This window comes from Podarcis erhardii (genome assembly GCF_964252035.2).
Source record: "Podarcis erhardii genome assembly, chromosome: 7".
Classification (NCBI taxonomy): Eukaryota; Metazoa; Chordata; class Lepidosauria; order Squamata; family Lacertidae; genus Podarcis; species Podarcis erhardii.
Window position 1 is genome coordinate 51,121,824 of NC_138511.1, and position 18,401 is coordinate 51,140,224.

At 44.9% G+C, this 18,401-nt stretch overlaps 1 protein-coding gene across 1 annotated transcript in view; it reads right to left on the reverse strand.

Moving 5' to 3' along the window:
• The window catches only part of MAF (MAF bZIP transcription factor), a 235,737-nt gene that overhangs the window by 209,641 nt on the left and 7,695 nt on the right, over positions 1 to 18,401 (reverse strand). The window contains exon 2 of the mRNA XM_081871961.1: positions 5,950 to 6,011. Within this exon, the coding sequence (XP_081728087.1) occupies positions 5,978 to 6,011 (34 nt within the window). The 3' untranslated portion in view covers positions 5,950 to 5,977. The remainder of the gene's footprint in view (positions 1 to 5,949; positions 6,012 to 18,401) is intronic.

The following is an 18,401-nucleotide window of genomic DNA, read 5'->3' on the forward strand; positions in this document are numbered from 1 at the left end:
GTTCATATTTATTAATTATCTACGGACCTTCAAATTCAAAAAATACTCCATACAATGGAGAGAAAAATCAATCATAGAACCAGGGAGGGACTAAATATTTACTACTATTATTTATTTTGCAACCTCTGCATTAAATTCTCCCTCTCTCACTGAGTCTCCAATGCACTACACATCATTCATGAAACAGAGGAAAGGTTGATTTTGCTTCATTCATATTTTCCAGCTAAAAACCAGCGGTTTTTACTGCCTTGCTCATCTTTCATCTTTCGATGCTTCGTGCCAGCCATTACTTACTCAAACAGACACAGTTTTCTTTTTCCAGCAAAGTCAAATTAGACACAAAATTAGCAACATGGCCATCCAACTCCATACTTTTTGTCTATTTTTTGATGGCAGTTTAGTCGGACAAGTTCAAGACTGGTAGTTTAAGAATAAAGTTAAGCATGCCTCTGGAGAGTATAAGTATTGGGCTTTTCATATCTACGCTTATTATTCCTAATATTACACCGACACTTCCCCCACTTGTCCTTCTTTTTCCCAAATTCCCCATCTGACCAGATGTCTCTCTCTCCCTCGCTTCCACCTGTCAATCACATTCACGGCTGAAATTTGATTTCTCTCCCAACAGTAACCTTATATGAAATATTACCATAGGGGTCAGCACAATCTGAACCTCACCACATAAGTTCATTAACTCTTCCTCGGTCCAATATCTGTTTGTTTCAAAGTTACATGGTTTTTTGTGCTAATCTCTTTTGCAACACCAATCGGTCAGCAATTGCTAAATCCAGGATTTAGGAGGAAGTGAAATGATTCGGTTCTCTTTTTCCTCCCCAGAAGGTTTGGTTTTTGTAAAGCCAGAGGTTAGGCCTGTGCACATTAACTCTACAGATTCTCCCTCCCTGAAGACAAAACACCAGAGAACTGAAAATAAGCTAAATAAAAAGACTTAATTGCAGCAGAGCAAGAGCTGGGAGACTACACCCTTTTCTTCTAGCATGAATCACCGTGCAGCCTCAGCTGCAATGTACAAACGCTTTACTGCAGATCAGGTGCATTCAAACAAATGCTCACTCTGCTAATGACAAAGCCCACAGTCCTAAACACAGTTCCATTGGGCATAAAACTCAGCTACACATGCAGAGCACTTAGGGCAGGTGCAAGGAATCTTTGGCCTCCAGAAGTTGCTGAATTACAACTCCCACCATCCTTGGCTGTGCTTGCTGGGGCTAATGGGAGTTGTACTTCAGCACCATCATGTTCCCCATATCTGGCCTAAGTAGTCAGGCTTGGCTTCACCACCCAGCATCCTGAGGCAACTGTTGAGGGCCTACCCGGACCCATCAGCACCTACAGTGTCTTTGATACAATGCTGCTCCATAGGATTGTAGGAAATTAAAAATGGTGGCTTGCAGGCATAGTTCATTGGCATAGTGGGCGGGACAGAATACCTACTCTCTCCACCCTGCCATGCCAGTGAACTAAGCCTGCAAGCCATTGCTTTAATTCCCCAAGATCCTATGCAGCAGCGTTGTATCAAAGACCTTGTAGGAAATATAAATGGTTGCTCCTAGCCACCCACAGAGTAGGAAGGGTACTGTCAGGTGGCACTTTGCCCGGGACTCATCCCCGCATATTGGGAGAAGGTTCTGGAGATAGAAACATAGGCTGTACTGCTTCAGACTCCCAGGTGGGCTCACATTCTTGAATGTTCCCCTATACAAAACCTTCCCTGGAAATTAACAACAAAAGGCACAACAAAGCTAGTATATCAGAAGAACAATTCTATCACTCACTTTTTTGCTAGTCTTCTACTTGCAGAGTGCTTTTCACACAAGGAGTAGTGCAGCCCTTTCCAACAGCTCAAAACTCTACCATCTCCTCCTGCTTTGGAGACACACCTGTACTTCCTAGTAATCATGTACTAAATGGACATGAGAATCACCTGTGGGTAATCAGGCACAGAAACATTTTCTCAGCTGGTTCCCTCTCTCCAAAAGCCAAACATCACTTCAGGCCACCAATGTTCCATAAATATATTATATACCGAGCTGGTAAGTATGAGGGTATCTTGACTCAATCCAAAATATGAACAGGCGTTGTGGCGATGCACATGACACCTCCACTTCTCCAGTGGAAACTACTGTTTCCAGTTTTTTCTGAAAGGGGTATTACAGTTAACAGCTTTGGAACAAGGCAGGATAAGAAACCAATGTCAAGCCATGGCTTCATATCCAGGCTTGGTGTGAAGCTACTGACAGTGGTTTCTTGGTTTTAGTGACTTGGTTCACTTAAGACTTCCAGGCTCATTTATCAGGTTGCACAAAGGATGGAAGACAGAACTGCTTGCATAGGTTCAGGGCTTGTTCACATCTGAGCCAAGCGCTGGGATCACCCAAACTCTGCTACTGTGCTTATGCTGAGAGATGGTGACTGGCCCCGGGACTCCTATTGAGCTTGACAGCAGTGTGGGGCTAGCAACCCAAATCTCTCTGTTCCAAGCACCAACACTCATATCCACTTTACTACACCATAAGTACGGTATACTAAGGCAGGAGGAATAGTTAATAGTTTTTATTGACTTCTTTGCAAGCCTGAATCAATGATATGTGAACATCTGTGAACTGCAATGCACATTCTCTGCTGCTTCCATACCATTTATTTCTTTCACATTTTTACTGTGAGATGACACATTACCGCTTCACAGGAGATAATTGAGTTATGTCAATATTCCAACACTCTATACAGCCAGGGTAGAGAACCTTATCAGCCCAGGGTCATTCCCTTTTGAACAGCTTTCTGAGCACCAGGTGCCAGTGGTGGGCGGGGTCAGAGGCAGAAGTGGGTGGAGCAACAATTATGGACAGTAGGCTAGTTTCTACACACACACTCACACAACTCTTTAGCCTCCATCTAGGGAAGCCAGAGGCATCAGAGTTCGAGAACATCTTCCAGCCAAGTGAAAACATGCAGGGCTAGTGAGAGACATGGCCTGGGGAGAACTCCAAGGGCCATAGAGAGATGCCTGGAGGGCCACATATGCCCCCCAGTCATCAGGTGCCCCACCCTGGTCTTTTCTCAGCATATCCTGTTGTAAGCATGGAGTAACTACAATGGGGGAGCATACATTGAAGCATAAGGACAGCAAGTCCACCCACTTCTGTTATGTCTCCGCAATCACAACCTGTCAACTCACTGCTCCAAAGCAAGTCTTTTTAAATATACCATCAAGATTTTTGCTATGCCATTAACCCGCTGGCAAATATAATTTTAATTTCATTTTGTTTAGGGGAATGTAAGAAAGCAATGGAATTGTATATAAACGTAGCATCTTACTGACCAGGTAAAGGAGCGGGGCAGCCAGCATTCCTAACTAATGTAAGAGATTGCATAATTCAAGGCACACACTGGGATATTGATAATTGGAAAAGCTAATTCATTGTGAGGCCACTCTACAAGCCACAAGCATTTCTGATCCTAAAGTGTGCAGAGAAAGGAAGGCACAAACAACAAGAATTTAAAAAGAGAAGGGGTTGAAAACAATGTGCATGCTAGATCAGAGGGTCTTGTGCTATGTCCCAGGAAGCATCCCTAAGTCACAAACTGAAGTTTAGAACCCTCTACCCCAATAACAAAAGCAAAACAAACAAACCCATTTTATTTAATGGGGCTCAGTCTTGTCCACAGAACCCAGACATGTCAAGTGAGAAATGCAGGAGTGTACAAGCTAAGGAAGAGTGCATTTGTCCAAGGATATTAAACAACACCCGCAGATAAGGATATGAACCCCACCCACCTCCAGGTGTACTGTACTGAGTGCATCATAACTCAGCAGAGCCTGCCACAGAGATACCCCACCGCAATAACTGAAGGTGTGTGCAAGGGACTGGTCCTCATGCTTCTTGTACCCCATTATCACTTCTTTTTCCTTCACATGGTTCTGTGCTTTACAAAGCAGAAATTGTGAATATGCATTGAAGTTTGATGGTATAAATGCATTTTCTGTCCCTCTTTCCCTCCATCTCCCTTCTTTTCCTCACTTATCTGACCTGTTTTGAATTACAGATTGTAAGCTCCTCAGGGCAGAGACCTATTTTTGTACAATTGAAAGCACCAAACATATTGAAGGTATTATGAAAATAAACACACACACACACACACACACACTGCAAAAAGGGGCAATTGTTATCTCAGATAGGTGTTCAAATGAACAACTAAATGCACAAGAGTAAGGGGAAAGATAGATGCTTCTCCACCCCACACTCCACCACCACCAACCTGTGTTCATGGCTGGAAGTCAGGTGCTTGGACAGCAACTAGAGACAAGATGAGACATGATGTCCCTATGCAACAGGTGAAGGGAAACTCTGGCCCTGCAAATGTTGTTGAACTGCATCATCCCTGGCCACAGACCGTGTCTGCTGAAGTTGATGATGTAGTTCAGGAACATCTGGAGTGCCAAAAGTTCCCTGCACTTCCTATGCAAGGACTAAGAGCCAAACTGCACATTATGTTAGCTACATGGCTGCTGGGGATGGACAGGTTTGTCTATTTTTGTTCCATGGTAATCTTGCACATCTTTATTCATAAATCCATCCCATCCTGTTTCTAAATTCTTTTCCTTTTTTTAAAAAAATGCATGAAAAATTTGTATTTAAATACATATTAAATCACATAAAATATATATTTAAATATGCACCTTATCTCAATAGACACATTTCTACATGTATTTTATTCTAAAATACACAACTTGTAAAGCATTTTGGAGCATTTCTTTAGATAAGAAATGCACCACAAAATTCAGAGAACTGCAAAATCCAAAGGATAGTAATATTCCAATCTGTGTGTTATTCCGGGAGATGAATATCAGGTCAGTTTGCGCAGAAATCAAAATCCTCAAGCAGCTTTAGTAGGTACACTTTTAAGGGCAGGGCTTTGGTTTTCGCTTTTACATACAAACTGCCTCAGGGTCTGCGGAAAAGCAATTCAGACCAGCATTCTTGCATTTGGGGTAGAAAGGATTTCGGCTCGGCACACAACTACAATCCTAGTTCAAATTCCTCCTCCTCTTCATGCCTGCAACACTGATTTGGAAAAACGTACAGTTATTACTCCAATGTTATTACCCCCTTGTGCAAATCACAGATGTAGGGCCCTCAATATGGACTGAAACCACAGCTGGTGGCGAGAGGGATTAGAGCCCCTTACCCTTCCTGTGCTAGGGTTCCAACCCAGATCTGAGCTCCCATTCTGGCCATTTATGTAAAAACAACAAAACACACTTCTGCACTCAAAGGCGCATCTGCATGGCTAACATAATGTGTAGCTTGTCCCTTGCAAAGGAGAAGGGCAGCTGCCCTCTTCAAGGTAAACAGAGAAATGGAACTGGATTGCATGCTGTGAAGAATCAAAGAGTAAAATCAGAAAACATCTCATACACTCTCCCTTCCACCTGCTTACTTGCATTTCATTTGGACAGCCTGCCTCATGCTTTGAAAAGAGCGAGCACAGGGTGCAACAGCAGCAACAACAGATGACTAGTATCTGGACTGGTGCTGATGGGGATACTTTACGGAGAAAAGATGTAGACATAAGCCGAGCAGCACGGATACTCAATAGGATTGGAGGGAAAGTTGTCACAATTCATACACTCGGCTGGAGTTTGGAACGCACTCATATACAAAACACACACAGAGAATAACATCGGCAGAAGTTCATGCACTCAGTAAAAGAGTTCCAAAGGAGTTCCAAAGGGAAATTGGAGAAGAGGCACCATTAAAGTCCCCACTACGCAAAACACAGCGGCTTCCACAGAGCTTTGGGAAATCAACAGGGACACTTCCGTTGTGGTCAATAATTTTTCTTCTCTTACATTATGCTACAGCTTGGGTGTTTTTGAAGGAGGAGGAGAAAGCAGAAGCCAGCTACGCAAATAAAATAAAACTGTACCTTGTCAGACTCCAGGTAACAGGAATTTTCACATCACTGATGTAGAAGATTCTCTTGGATACCTAATTTAGTAAAAAAAATATATATATATTTAAAAAACATAGTTAATAAAAGTGTTTTTTAAAAATAAAGCTTTATTAGTCTGACATAAAGCAGAAATCAGGAGCAGCTTGATGCTTGATAGTTTTACTCGGAAGCAAGTTCAATAGAATTTACTCCCTAATAAGTGTATTTACAACTGCAGTCTTTGATGCACAAGCCTTATCTCAGTCCATTGTTTGAAGCAGCAGCACTGCTAATATTAAGCATTATCTGAAATGGATTTTCTAGTTCTGTCCTTTGATTTTCATATCAATTCTGTAATAGGAAAGCCATAGAAAAAGAACTAGAAAGATAGAAGGGGGAAATTGCTAAATCAAAAACAAAACACCTTGCTCTCCAAGCTGTGTGCTAACGTTCCTTTATGGTGCAGCCTTCGTCTACTCAGATATAAGTCTCATTAAGTTTAATGGGGCTTGTTCCCAGCTTAGATAATATAGAATTGTAGCCTTTAATTTTTCATAATGCATTTCTTTTATTTTCTACTCGTCAGAATAATTAGCTGTGTTACTGTAAATGAACAAAAGAATAGTGAATTGATGTACATATGTAGCAGTGTAACAGCAAACAGCAAACACTGTTGCCCCTTGAATTTCTCATGTTGTACAAGCTCAAACTGGCAGGATTTATTGAAAAATCTAATTATTTTAGAGGAAGAGAAATACATTATTTACAGTGAAATCCTATGCATGTCTGTTCAGGAGTAAGTCCTGCGAGGCTCACTCCCAAGTAAGCGCCTATAGGACTGAAGCTTTACAAGGACACAGTTTACAAGGAACTCTGGTGCAAATTTGAGCATGAATAACCTCATCTGCATTGCTTGTGACTGCAATGCATAATCAGTTTTACCCCAGAGTAATCCCATTAATGTCACTGCTCCGCAATAAGCACGTCCTGGGTTGTACCTAAAATAATCATATATTCAATGTTTCCTCATGAACTCTGCCTGTGACGGAAAAGCACACAGCAGCAAAAATACTGTAAGCTAGCCCAGCTGTGAATAAATCCATTTTTTTGAGTATATAAGAGCATGACAAAAATAAATCCTGTTTCTTGAGAGCTCTTTAAAAAAATTAAAAGAAAAAAAGACAACTGATAGATATGATACCCAAATTTTATTTCCAGTTTAGAAAAATTGTCCACTATACCATTTTTGAAAGTAAGGCTTCTATTTTTATATATCCTTTCCAATACCCAGGCTTGCTAGTGTAGAATATTAAAATGCGTTCTGAACATAGTGCAGCATAGTGCATTGCAGGGAGACGATGTGAGGATGAACAAATGGGTGGATGGATAACGATCATTTCCAGATGCCTGTTTTGCCTGCCTCCCGTGTTATTTTTGGACCAAAACAAAAAAACAAAAAACAAAAAACAAAAACTTGGGGGATACGTCTTCTTAAATGCAATATTTGGCACCTTGCCCAGGATCTCTTAAAGCAGATGACTCCTTTAGACCTTAGGTGTCATTTTCCTCAAGATGACCTCTGCTTTCATGCCAACTGGCAAATCCATCCTATTATGAATGCATTCATTTGGAAGGGATAGGTATTCAATTTTCCCACCCCCACCCCACCTGAAGAGCATCCAAGAAGTGTTGTGGTCAGCATCCTTTTATTATCTTTAGACTATAAAGAGGACATCCCTCTCCTAGCATTACAACTGACTCAATCAAATCAAAGCCCAACATAGACTTCTGCAGCATCCAAATATTCAATTAAAATTACTTGATGATTGGGTATTAATAGAGAGGCAAAAACCAAGAAATGCTGCATTAGCTCAGTGTAAAATAAGGCAATACAGATTTATTAATTTAACATGGTTGATATCATCACCTCTCTCTCTCTTTTATAATTTGGCAGCATTGCTGTAAGAGTTATCATTTAATAAGTTTCCCTTTCCCCTATCATCTGGTTCTATGTTACAAAATCATTTCCCCAAGAAAATCTTCAATTTACTATGACACAAATATTGTATTTTAGCAGATCTAACTAATATTTTATTTTTCTTATTCTAAATAAAAATGACTTGGCAGAAGGTCCTCCATCAAATGCATAACCGATTCTCCTTCCTGTGTTTGCGGTATCTGTGAGCAAGGAGGTGGCAAAAACTATGAAATGTGCTGTAAACTCCAGAAGGACTCGAAGTGAAACAGTCACTGCAAGAGGAAATGAAACTCAGATTTATTAGGAATCACAATTGCTAACATTTAATTTCAGCTATCTAGCGATTTAACTATTTTGGCCTACTCACTGCTTCCCTTCCCCTTCAACTAAATTAATTACACCAATGGGAATACATATTGCGGTTATATCAAAAGAGATATTGGGGAAAATGGCTTCAGACAATAGGTCCATCACACGGGAAAGCAAGTAATGCTTTGGAACAATTAGCTTAAATACAATGCCCCCCCCAAAAAAACCAGACATATCTGCAGATACATGCAGGCAACTAGGAATGCAGGCAAAGAGCAGTGTTCCCTTCCCAAGGCACATTCCAGGCTGCTTTTTGGGAGGATATGGGGGGAAATGAGCATGGCTTCAGCCTGTCCAGAGCTCCAGTCAAAGGCAGAGTCTGAACAGTGGACATTTAGAGCTTTGGGTGTCAGAAGGAGGGATTGGGGGGGGGGGGTTGATTCAGTTGACATTTAAAACTGGCCTGCCTAATTTGCACTTTACAAAACAATATAGAAACCAAAGCACAGCCATCCTACACATGGAACGCGCTTCTGAATTTTGCAGTGCAGTTCTCTAGCCAGGTAACATTTGCAACTAGGGTACACTGTGCATAAAAATGTGTATATCGGTAGAAGTAGCATACAAAAATGCATTATATTAGAGAAAATTGCTTTGCAAAAAACGGTGTATCTCGGGGGGGCGGGAATGCATACAGGAAAAGTAGGTATTAGGAGAAAGTCACATTGAAATGTGGGTGAATTTTCAGGAGGAATTGAAAATAAAATTGCAAACTGATGTGGAAATGCAAAGAACTGTAGGCTGAAAAAAATAGAAGCTGAGAAATAGAAGCTATATTGTCAGATTTGTCCATTCCTAGTCAAAAGTGACTCCTAAAAATGTAATGAAAGAGGGAAGTAGGTGGTTGCCTGTAAATATAGATATATAGATATGCACACAGAGAGATAATAATTGCAACCACCATTTGCAACAAAAAGAAAGTCATTTGCACAAAAAGATACTTTAGGGCAACACTATCAGAACTGACTCTCCTAACACAGGAAGTGCTATGGTTAAAGTTAAAAAAGCACATTTAAAAAATCCAGCTAATGACTCAACCAATTAACTAGATGGTACTGTCAGTTTTTAAAACAATAGTTGCAGGATTTGAGGAGGCAAGGAATCTCTCTCCCTAAACCAGCCTGATGCCCTTCAGGTGTTTTAGACAACAACTTCTGCCGTCCCAGTCAGCAGAGACTGTGGTTGGGGATTATGGGTCACAGGTTGGAGAAGACGCCTCTAAACCATCACAGCTGTAGGAGCTGAATTGCCATATGCAAGGCCACTGTCTGCCTTGGATAAATTATCAAAATCAGGATGTCACCGAAGGACTACAAGTGAACTAGGTAAAGGTAAAGGGACCCCTGACCATTAGGTCCAGTCATGACCGACTGGGGTTGCAGTGCTCATCTCGCTTTATTGGCCAAGGGAGCCAGTGTACAGCTTCCGGGTCATGTGGCCAGCATGACTAAACCGCTTCTGGCAAACCAGAGCAGTGCACAGAAATGCCGTTTACCTTCCCGCCAGAGCGGTACCTATTTATCAACTTGCACTTTGACGTGCTTTCAAACTGCTAAGTTGGCAGGAGCAGGGACTGAGCAACGGGAGCTCACCCCATCGTGGGGATTCGAACCGCCAACCTTCTGATCAGCAAGTCCTAGGCTCTGTGGTTTAACCCACAGCGCCACCTGCGTCCCTACAGACATACAAAAGCAAGAGTTTGGACCGCTAGCCCTCCATTGCCCACCCCATTTCACCAGCGTTACTTACCATCAAACCTTACCCTCCTCCAGCTAGCAAAGGCAAGATAAAAATGGTCTTTCATTACCACACATGTGTGTAGTCTGGGGGGGCAGGGGGCAACTGCCCCCTAGATCAAGTAAAACAATAGAAATACTTAACTAACTGAGCAATCTTCCCCCCTAACAAAAGACCTGACCCTCCCTAACAAAAATCCTGGCTACACTCATGTTACCACACACTTCAGATTGGGCTTCATAAGGAAACATGACCACATCAATGGCCATAGTGGGCTGGAGCAGCAAGTCCTTTTAAAGCAGCATTCAGTCTAGCACTGGCCAGACAGACACCACAGAGATGTTCACAAACCAGGGCCTGAAGGCAATAACTGGCAACAACAGTGCCCAGTGGTCAGAGACAGATGCTGTCTTTGATCGCAAATGCTGCTCAGCAAGAGGTTTTGCTGATGGAGCAGGGAGTATGAAAAGCAGGTGTCCCTTGTCATAAGAACAAGGCCGCTCCCATAATTGGCATCCCAGATGCTGTTCTTCACAACCTTCTTTTCTCTAAGAGGCTAGCATTTGAAGGGCAGCAAATGACATCACTGAATGGGACAGGTTTAGGCCACAGGCCACTAGTTGCTGACCATTCTCACAGGCACTGCACATTGCGGGGCAGTGGTGAGAGTGTCTGACTAGATGTGGAGAAACCCGTGTTATTTTCCCACTCAGGCATCAAGTTCGGTGAGTGACCTTGGGTTCACCGCCTCACAGGGTTGTTGCGAGGAGAAAATGGGGGTGGAGGACATCTGCGCCTCCAGCTGCTTGGAAGAAAAGACGTGATATAAGCATAATAATAATAATACATTGATTACTGGTAATCATCTACCTAGCTAGTAACAGACATATTCTATATATAGAGTCAATCTTTTTCTAAAGGCCACTTGGAATAAGCAATAAGACCTTGGAGGTGTCAGTAGCCTCCTCCTGCAGTTTACTAGCCATGCTAAGAAAACCATTTAAGCAAGCAGAGCTTGACATACTCACATAATAATTATCACAAACCATCATCATTATTATTACAGTACTGCAGTTAGAGTCTAGCTGTCCTCCAATCATCTCAGGATAGCCTGCATAGTTACTCTTTTTTGTCCTCACAGCAAACCAAACAAACAAAACCAAATTTGGCTAAACCAAGGGAGTGAGTGGCCCACTACTCAATGAGAACAAGCAAACTTTGTGGATGAGCAGGGATTTGTATCCAGATCTCCCCAGTCCTAGTCTGGTGCTCTAGCCCAGTGGTGAGGAACTTTAGGTGAAGGGGCTGAATGTGGCCTCCTGGTCTCTTCACCTGACCCTTAGAACGCTTCCCAATTTGCTCCAGCCCCTCTTCAATTGCTTTTGCCTGGCAAAAACATGTCCTAAAATTGTGAAGTTGCCTCCTGGATGAAGAGAGGCCTGCGCAGAAACCTCTGGCTTTTGCCTGCCTGGAATGTGGTCTACAGTACAAAGGCAAGCGCTGCATCCATTGTTTGGCCCACTTTTGCCTCTGGCCCTGCTCACCCCAGGAACATGAGACCATATGGCCCTCAGGCTGAAAAAGGTCCCGTGTCCCTGCTCTAACCACTGCACCACCCCAACTCAAAGGAGCTCAGGTCAATAGATCTCATTCTTCACACCTCCCGTCTTAATGTTATTAACTCTTTGCCACCAAATGTCACTGGGTTGGGAAAAGGATAGACACCTCAAGTACCTCTCCTAGTTAGGAAGGGAAAGAAAGACCAAAATAATACCAGATACGTGGAAAGGTGAGCGAGCCAGGCTATTGCAACATACCTTTGCAGTGCAGAGGCTTAGACTAGAATCAGCGGTTCTGAACTTGTGGGTCCCCAGATGTTGTTGGATTACAACTCCCATCATCCCTGAGCTCTGGCCTTGCTAGCTAGGGGTGATGGGAGTTGTAGTTCAACAACATCTGGGGACCCACAGGTTCAGAAAGGCTGGACTAGATGATCCTTGGGTCCCTTCCAACGCTACTATTCAAACAGGTGTGTTTGCTGGGCAGAAGACTGCTTTATCACTTTAGCCCATTTAAAGCACATGGAATCCTGGGGGGCTGCACTGTGAACTGTAGTTTTCTGAGGTGTAAACTACAGCTCCCATGGTTCTTTGGGGGAAGCCAGGTTGCTTTCCATGTATAATGTGCAGGCAGCTGGATTTTTTTAAGGGAGGTACATCTGCGCTTATTGTAGGCTGGTCGGATTCTTTTTTTAAAACTCTCGACTTCTCCTTTTGCTAGAGGAGTGCAATGATCAACCACAACCCACTTGGAAAAACAGATTGGCTCTAAAAAAAAATTCTATTCCCAAAAGATCTAAATCTTTCCCAGCGGGAGTTCAATTTCTTCCGCAGAAAATTTTCCAGCCGCGAAAAATCACCCTGAATGCGATACTAGGCACCAAAAACTGGATCCCCGGGCTGAGGGCGGGCTGGTGGGGCGGAGGCTCCGGTTCGCTCTCTCCTCCTTGCTCTGCCGCCGGACAATACAAAGCGCGCCGATTCAGAAGCGGTCAATCCCCATGAGGTCCCGAAGCCTGAAGCATTCCCAAACCAGCTTGTTATCCGCAACGCTTCCTCGCTCGAGGTTTCAAGTGGGGCTCAGTTTCCCGCTGTCAGTTGCCAGCCAAAGAACCAGCAAGTTGTGTGTGGGTTTTTTTTTTGGGGGGGGGGTGGCTTAAGAGACTCAGAGCGCAAAATGATAGTCTGCAAAATACTGAACCAGCCCCGTATCGTTTGTGGTGGAAGCGAGTATCGGACGCCCCTGTAACGTAGCTGTCAACGTTTCCCTTTTTTAAAGGGAAATTCCCCTATTCCGAATAGGATTCCTCGCAAGAAAAGGGAAAAGTTGACAGCTATGCCCTGTAACGTCGCAGTCCTCGCCATGCTGAGATATAGGGAGCCAGACCCGTCAAACTTAGTGGGAACAGGGTTTACCTCCGACGAAGCAACTATAAGATCGGGCGGGGAGGGGGGGATACTTCTGCGCCTAATTTTCCACCTGCGTGCCTTTTGGTGTCAATTTTGCCCACAGATGCTTTGAAGTTCCACGGAATCCCGATGCCACACAAGGGCTTAGGATCGCCTGCCTGCTTTGCGGGCAGGAGGGGTCCAGCTCTCCAAGCGACTATCTCCATTTTCACCAGGGAGGAAGCGAATTATGAAAGGGCAGTTGCTACAGTGTGAGTTTAGGGCAGCGATCCAATCCACACTTACCTGAGAGTAAGTTCCATTTAACTCTTTACTTCAGAGTAAATATGAATAGGATCGCATGATTGAGCAATCCGTGTCGGCGTTAACGCTGCACGTTCGCCTGGGTCCGCAGCGCACGGGACTGAGACTGAGCCGCAGGCACCTCTCCCTCAATCTGCAGATCCTAAGCAGTTAAGCACACATAGGATCGGGCTGAGATGGCTTGCAGGTTTTTTACATGAAGAAAGGATGTGAGGAAAAGATGTGGTCCTAAGCAGCTTCACTTTATGTCGGAGGGTCGGGGGACTTCATCCCTCTTCCTCAAAGATCCCCAGGCCAGCTGCGTGACATGAAATGAGCGATCCTGACCACAGGAAAATCCTGCAGGATCGAAGTTTTTCGTCGCCGGTCAGCTGAGTGCTGTCTTTGAGCATTAAGGCTGTGCGGGCTCCGGCGAGTAAGGTGTGCCTGCACACCCAACTCTTTATCCTGTCTCGATTGTTAATATTCCTTGAAGTCAAGACACATCCTTTAAAAAACTTTAAAACGGGGAAAACTTAAATAAAAAACCCCATACATATTCTAGTGCCTACTACCGGGACCTCCTTCTTTTACATCAAATCTAACGACGAAGCTTTATTTAATCGGAAACAATCTACTGAAGACGAGATCCGTGAAGGAATTTAAGTGGGAGTCCACAAGATCCGTGGCGACCGGGCACGTGTCGATGCCTTTCTGTGTCTGCGCCAGAGATTTATTGGGGCGCGCGCACGTGTCTGAACCAGTTTGTTGGCGATGGTGGCTGCAATTCTGGAATCACTTAGTAGGGTCACTCTTGCTGCAGAAAAAATTCCGTGGCTCTCAATCGCCCTTACGCTTTCGTGAACGCGCGGCAGTAAATCGGGGTACCTATGGATGGATACGTGGCTGATGGTGTCTGCGTTTTCGGAGTGAGGATTAAGTGTTAACAGATGGACAGGATTCAGTTCAGGATATATGGCTTAAGAAACATATATATAACTATATATATGATAATTCTTTTTTTGGAAACTGCCTGAATGAATCCCAGCGGCCAAAGCTGAACTCCTATGCTTATTTCCTTGAAAGGAAAATACCACTGAACCCCTCTGCGAGACTGACACCCCGATCCTATGCATTCTTGCTCGCAAGTCATTCTCACTGTGTTCAGTGGGGTTTACTCCCAGGAAAGTGCGCACAGGATCCTACGCATGCTTACCCTGGGAGCCTAGGCACACTTACCTGGGAGTAAGTCCCACTAGCATCAGTGAGGCTTTCTTCTGATCGCGCTGTTACTTGCATAATACCGAAAAAGAACAAAAGAAAGATATGGGCAAACAGATGTAACCAATCCCCAGTGAAGTAAACATGACAAGGAAATTGTACTTTAAATACTACAAACTCCAGGGAAGACGAGGAACTGTCAGGGGGTGTGCGTGCCTATTCCCAGTTTAGTGTGGATGCTACGAGGCCCGATCCTGCGCACGTTTACTCAGAACTAAGTCCCTCTGAGTTCAGTTTAACTTACTCCCACGTAGGGCGCCCAGAGGATCGCGGCTTTCAAGGGATGCTGTTCTGGCTGTGCACATAGACTAGAGAAGAAAGTCCCACTGGGTTTACGGGGACTTACTCCCGAGGAACCGTGTCGAAGGAACGGGCTGCAAAGGGTCCTAAATCAGCGCGATCCTCTGCGCGTCTACTTGGAAACAAGCCAGATTGACTTCGGCAAGACTTACACCGGTCCTAGGTAAACGTTTCCCAGCCTAAGTTCAGTTCTTCGCCGATCCAAACATGCAAGACGAAAGGAATTTATTGGAGGCTGGTCAGTTTTCTCGACCGTCTCGCCACCTGCCTCCTCTATCCCCTGGCCAAAGTTCCCTCCTGCCTAGAGGGTGGGAGAGAGCCCAGGGAGCAGATTTGGGGCCAGGTGATCGCACAATGCAAAAACCTCGGGCTTCTTCTTCACGCCCCTCTGTCCAGCCGCTGATCGTTAAGAATAGAAAATCAGCCTTTGTTGCGTCTGAATCAACAAACCGCGGCAAATCCAGAACGCCCCTCCCCCTCCGTCCGGGGGATCGAGCACTCCTAAGAAAAAAATGCTTGGGAAAGGGGTGTGTGCGTGCGTGCATGTGTGTGTGTGTGTGTGTGTGTGTGTGTGTTGTCTTAATCTTTCTTTGCAGCAAGGTGTATTTGAAACGCACTAGATACCACTAGATATCAAACCCTGTCTACAGGGAAAAAAGAGGGACGCTTGAGATCTAGGCTGGGCGATCCCATCCTCGCTTACCTGGGACTATTGAACTGGGTGCTGTGTAAACATGCCTAGAACTGGATTGTCAGAGAGAGACTGGAACAAAAGTGTGCCAGTTCAAAGGGCCGCAGAAAGCGGGTGATCATTATAGGGCGGGATGTGTGAAGAGGCGGGAACGCTGCGCCCAAACCGCGACGTGGTTCTTCACGTGGAAGTTAATGAAGCGGTTTTGATTCGGAGTGTGTCGCTGTGTGTGTGTGTGTGTGTGTGTGTGTGTGTGAGAGAGAGAGAGAGAGAGAGAGAGAGAGAGAGAGAGAGAGAGAGAGAGAGACTAAACCGGTGGATCCGGTTTCATTCGAGCAATACAGTGCGCGTATTGGGTCCCAGACGGGATTTCCCTAGACGGCAGTCGTGTGTGTGAAAGGGGTGACGGTGGTCCCGTTGTCATTCCTCTTTTAGCAGATGGGTGTGAACAGCAAAGGTCCAGGGTTTCAGGCCAGCGGCTCAGGTTTGAATTAAACTAGACTTTTTGTGATAGTGGCTGCAAAAACGCCAAATCAGGCAGCTAAATGCCACTGAACTCACTGGAAGAAAATCAGCCCTTACTTGGTTAACTAAATCGGTGCGGGGCTCGGGGACAGCTAGATTCCAAACAGGTTCACTTCCTGAAAGTAAACCTCATAGAGTTTCCTGAAACTTACTTCGAAGTTAGCCTGCAGCATTCAGCTCGTACCTCTAAATTCCTGAACCACCGGTGTCCCCCTATTGCTAACGTTGATGTTGTGTTTTTACAGAGAAGACCCCTTCAGGAAGCTCGCCTAACCTCGTCATCCTAAATACTTTATAGGGAAGTTAAGTCCAGCTAGAACCGAGAGTGTCAGTGTTCAGATGCAGCTAGCCGAGCTGGCCAGGCAGAATTGGAGCGGCCAAAGCGGCATCACTCAGACTGCTGCTCCAAATAGCCGCCATGCATTTGGGTATTTGTGTGTGTGTGTGTGTGTGTTGTGTAGAGAAAACCTGCATTAGTGCAAACGTCTTTTTAAAAACAAAAGAAACCGTATATAAATAGTGGGGAAAGCGAGCGGGAGACTTAAAAAGCCTGTCGCCCGATTTTGGAGGAAGTGTGTGTTTGCGTGTGAGCCGATCCATGCAGCAAAACATTCGTATGGCCCCTTTACGACTCACCAATTTTATTCTGGCATCGGATTTCGTGGACTGCAGTCCATGAAAGTTTGCGCCATCATTAAAATGCGTTAGCCTTTTTAAAGAGGCCACAAGACTTCTTCAGAAAGTGCCTGCTATCTTCCTCCCTAGGAAACACGCCTTTCTGGCTACCCTTTGAACAGGCGTCAGAGTGTCACTGCGCTTGTCTGATGGCCCCGGTGATAAATGGAGGCTTCCCTTCCCAAGCACAGCAGATGCTGCCGTCCCCGCCGTGTGGTCCCGGATAACGCGGTAGCAGATAACACTGATGTAGGCACATCGCTCGCTCGCTCGAACCAGGAAGGCAGGCCCGATGCGCTCGATCTGGTATTCAGATAGGATAGAGAAGCGGAAATGGGTAGCAAGAAAGGAATTCGGAAGGAGCGCGGAGCAAGGCACGCATTCTGCGCCGCTGAACCGGGTGGGGTGGTGACAGGGCAATGGGAGAGAAGGGAAGCTGCCTTCTGCCGAGCCTGGCCATTGATCCACCTGGCCCAGTACTGTCGACACTGACTGGCAGCGGCTCTGCGGAATTTCAGGCGGGGACACTGCCAGCCGCACCTAGAGATGCCAGGGGTTGACTCTCAGACCTTCTGCATGCAAAGCAGGTGTTCTGCTAAATGAGATCTGTGGTTTATAAAGGGGGTGGGGAGTAGGAAAGTGGAGTGGGAAAGCAGAGGGGAGAGACTTTTTATTTTGAATCAAGTGTCTTGCTATTTTATGAACATGGTAACAAGGAGGATGAGTTTTTTGGGTTGAGAAAGACGGAGGAAGGAAAAGAAAGTGAGACAATTCTCTTTCTTGCACAGCTGCTGTTGGGGGGGGGGAGTTGTTTTTAGAAAGCAGAGTGGATGGGAACTGATATCTGAGGACTCTGCGCTCAAGTGTGAACTATTTAAAAAGGTAGAGAGCCTAAGCACATTTACACCAGAGTAAGCCCCATTGAAAATAACATGGTTTGCTTTCTGAGTAAATGTGCATGACTTTCCACCCTTTGGCCAATTGCACTCCATTTGGGAGGAGCAAAAAGTGTTCTACAGTGAATGACCCTGATGTCAAGCACGTGTTTACTTGGGAGTAAGTCATAAACTTGTTCAAGGAGCATAGAAATGCAACCTGTCTTTTAGTGCAGTATATACAGCAAGCAAATGTTGCTTGTCTACCCTGTAAACGAGCTTGCAAATCACTGAGATGCAGGTGGGAAAATCGGCAACAAGGCTTGGAACAGAAAGGAGGCATTACACAATGGGGAGAGGAAGGCTGCAATCCTGCCCACACTTCCATGGGACTGAAGTCATAGAGAATTGCTTCTGAGTAAACATGCACAGGATCAGGTTGCACATGGCACTGATTTCTTTTCACCCAGGATTTGAAGGCCAGGCCATCAGAGACCACAGAGAGGGCCGAGTGAGGAGGGGGACCTCAGCTTCAGCAGCAGCGGAATCAATGCACCCAATGCTAACCAAACTCAATGGCAGGTGGCAGGTGGATGGTCAGGCTGATGCCCCTTCCCCAGCCCCACTGACATCTATTGAGCTGAACTTATTCTTAGAGCAGGGCGATTCTAGCAATGCATTGCAGAGCGATGTGTCGTTGGGTGGGTTTTTTATTTTTTAAAACCTCGTCCTCCCTGAAATGAAACTTGAGCAGCCTCTCCTCC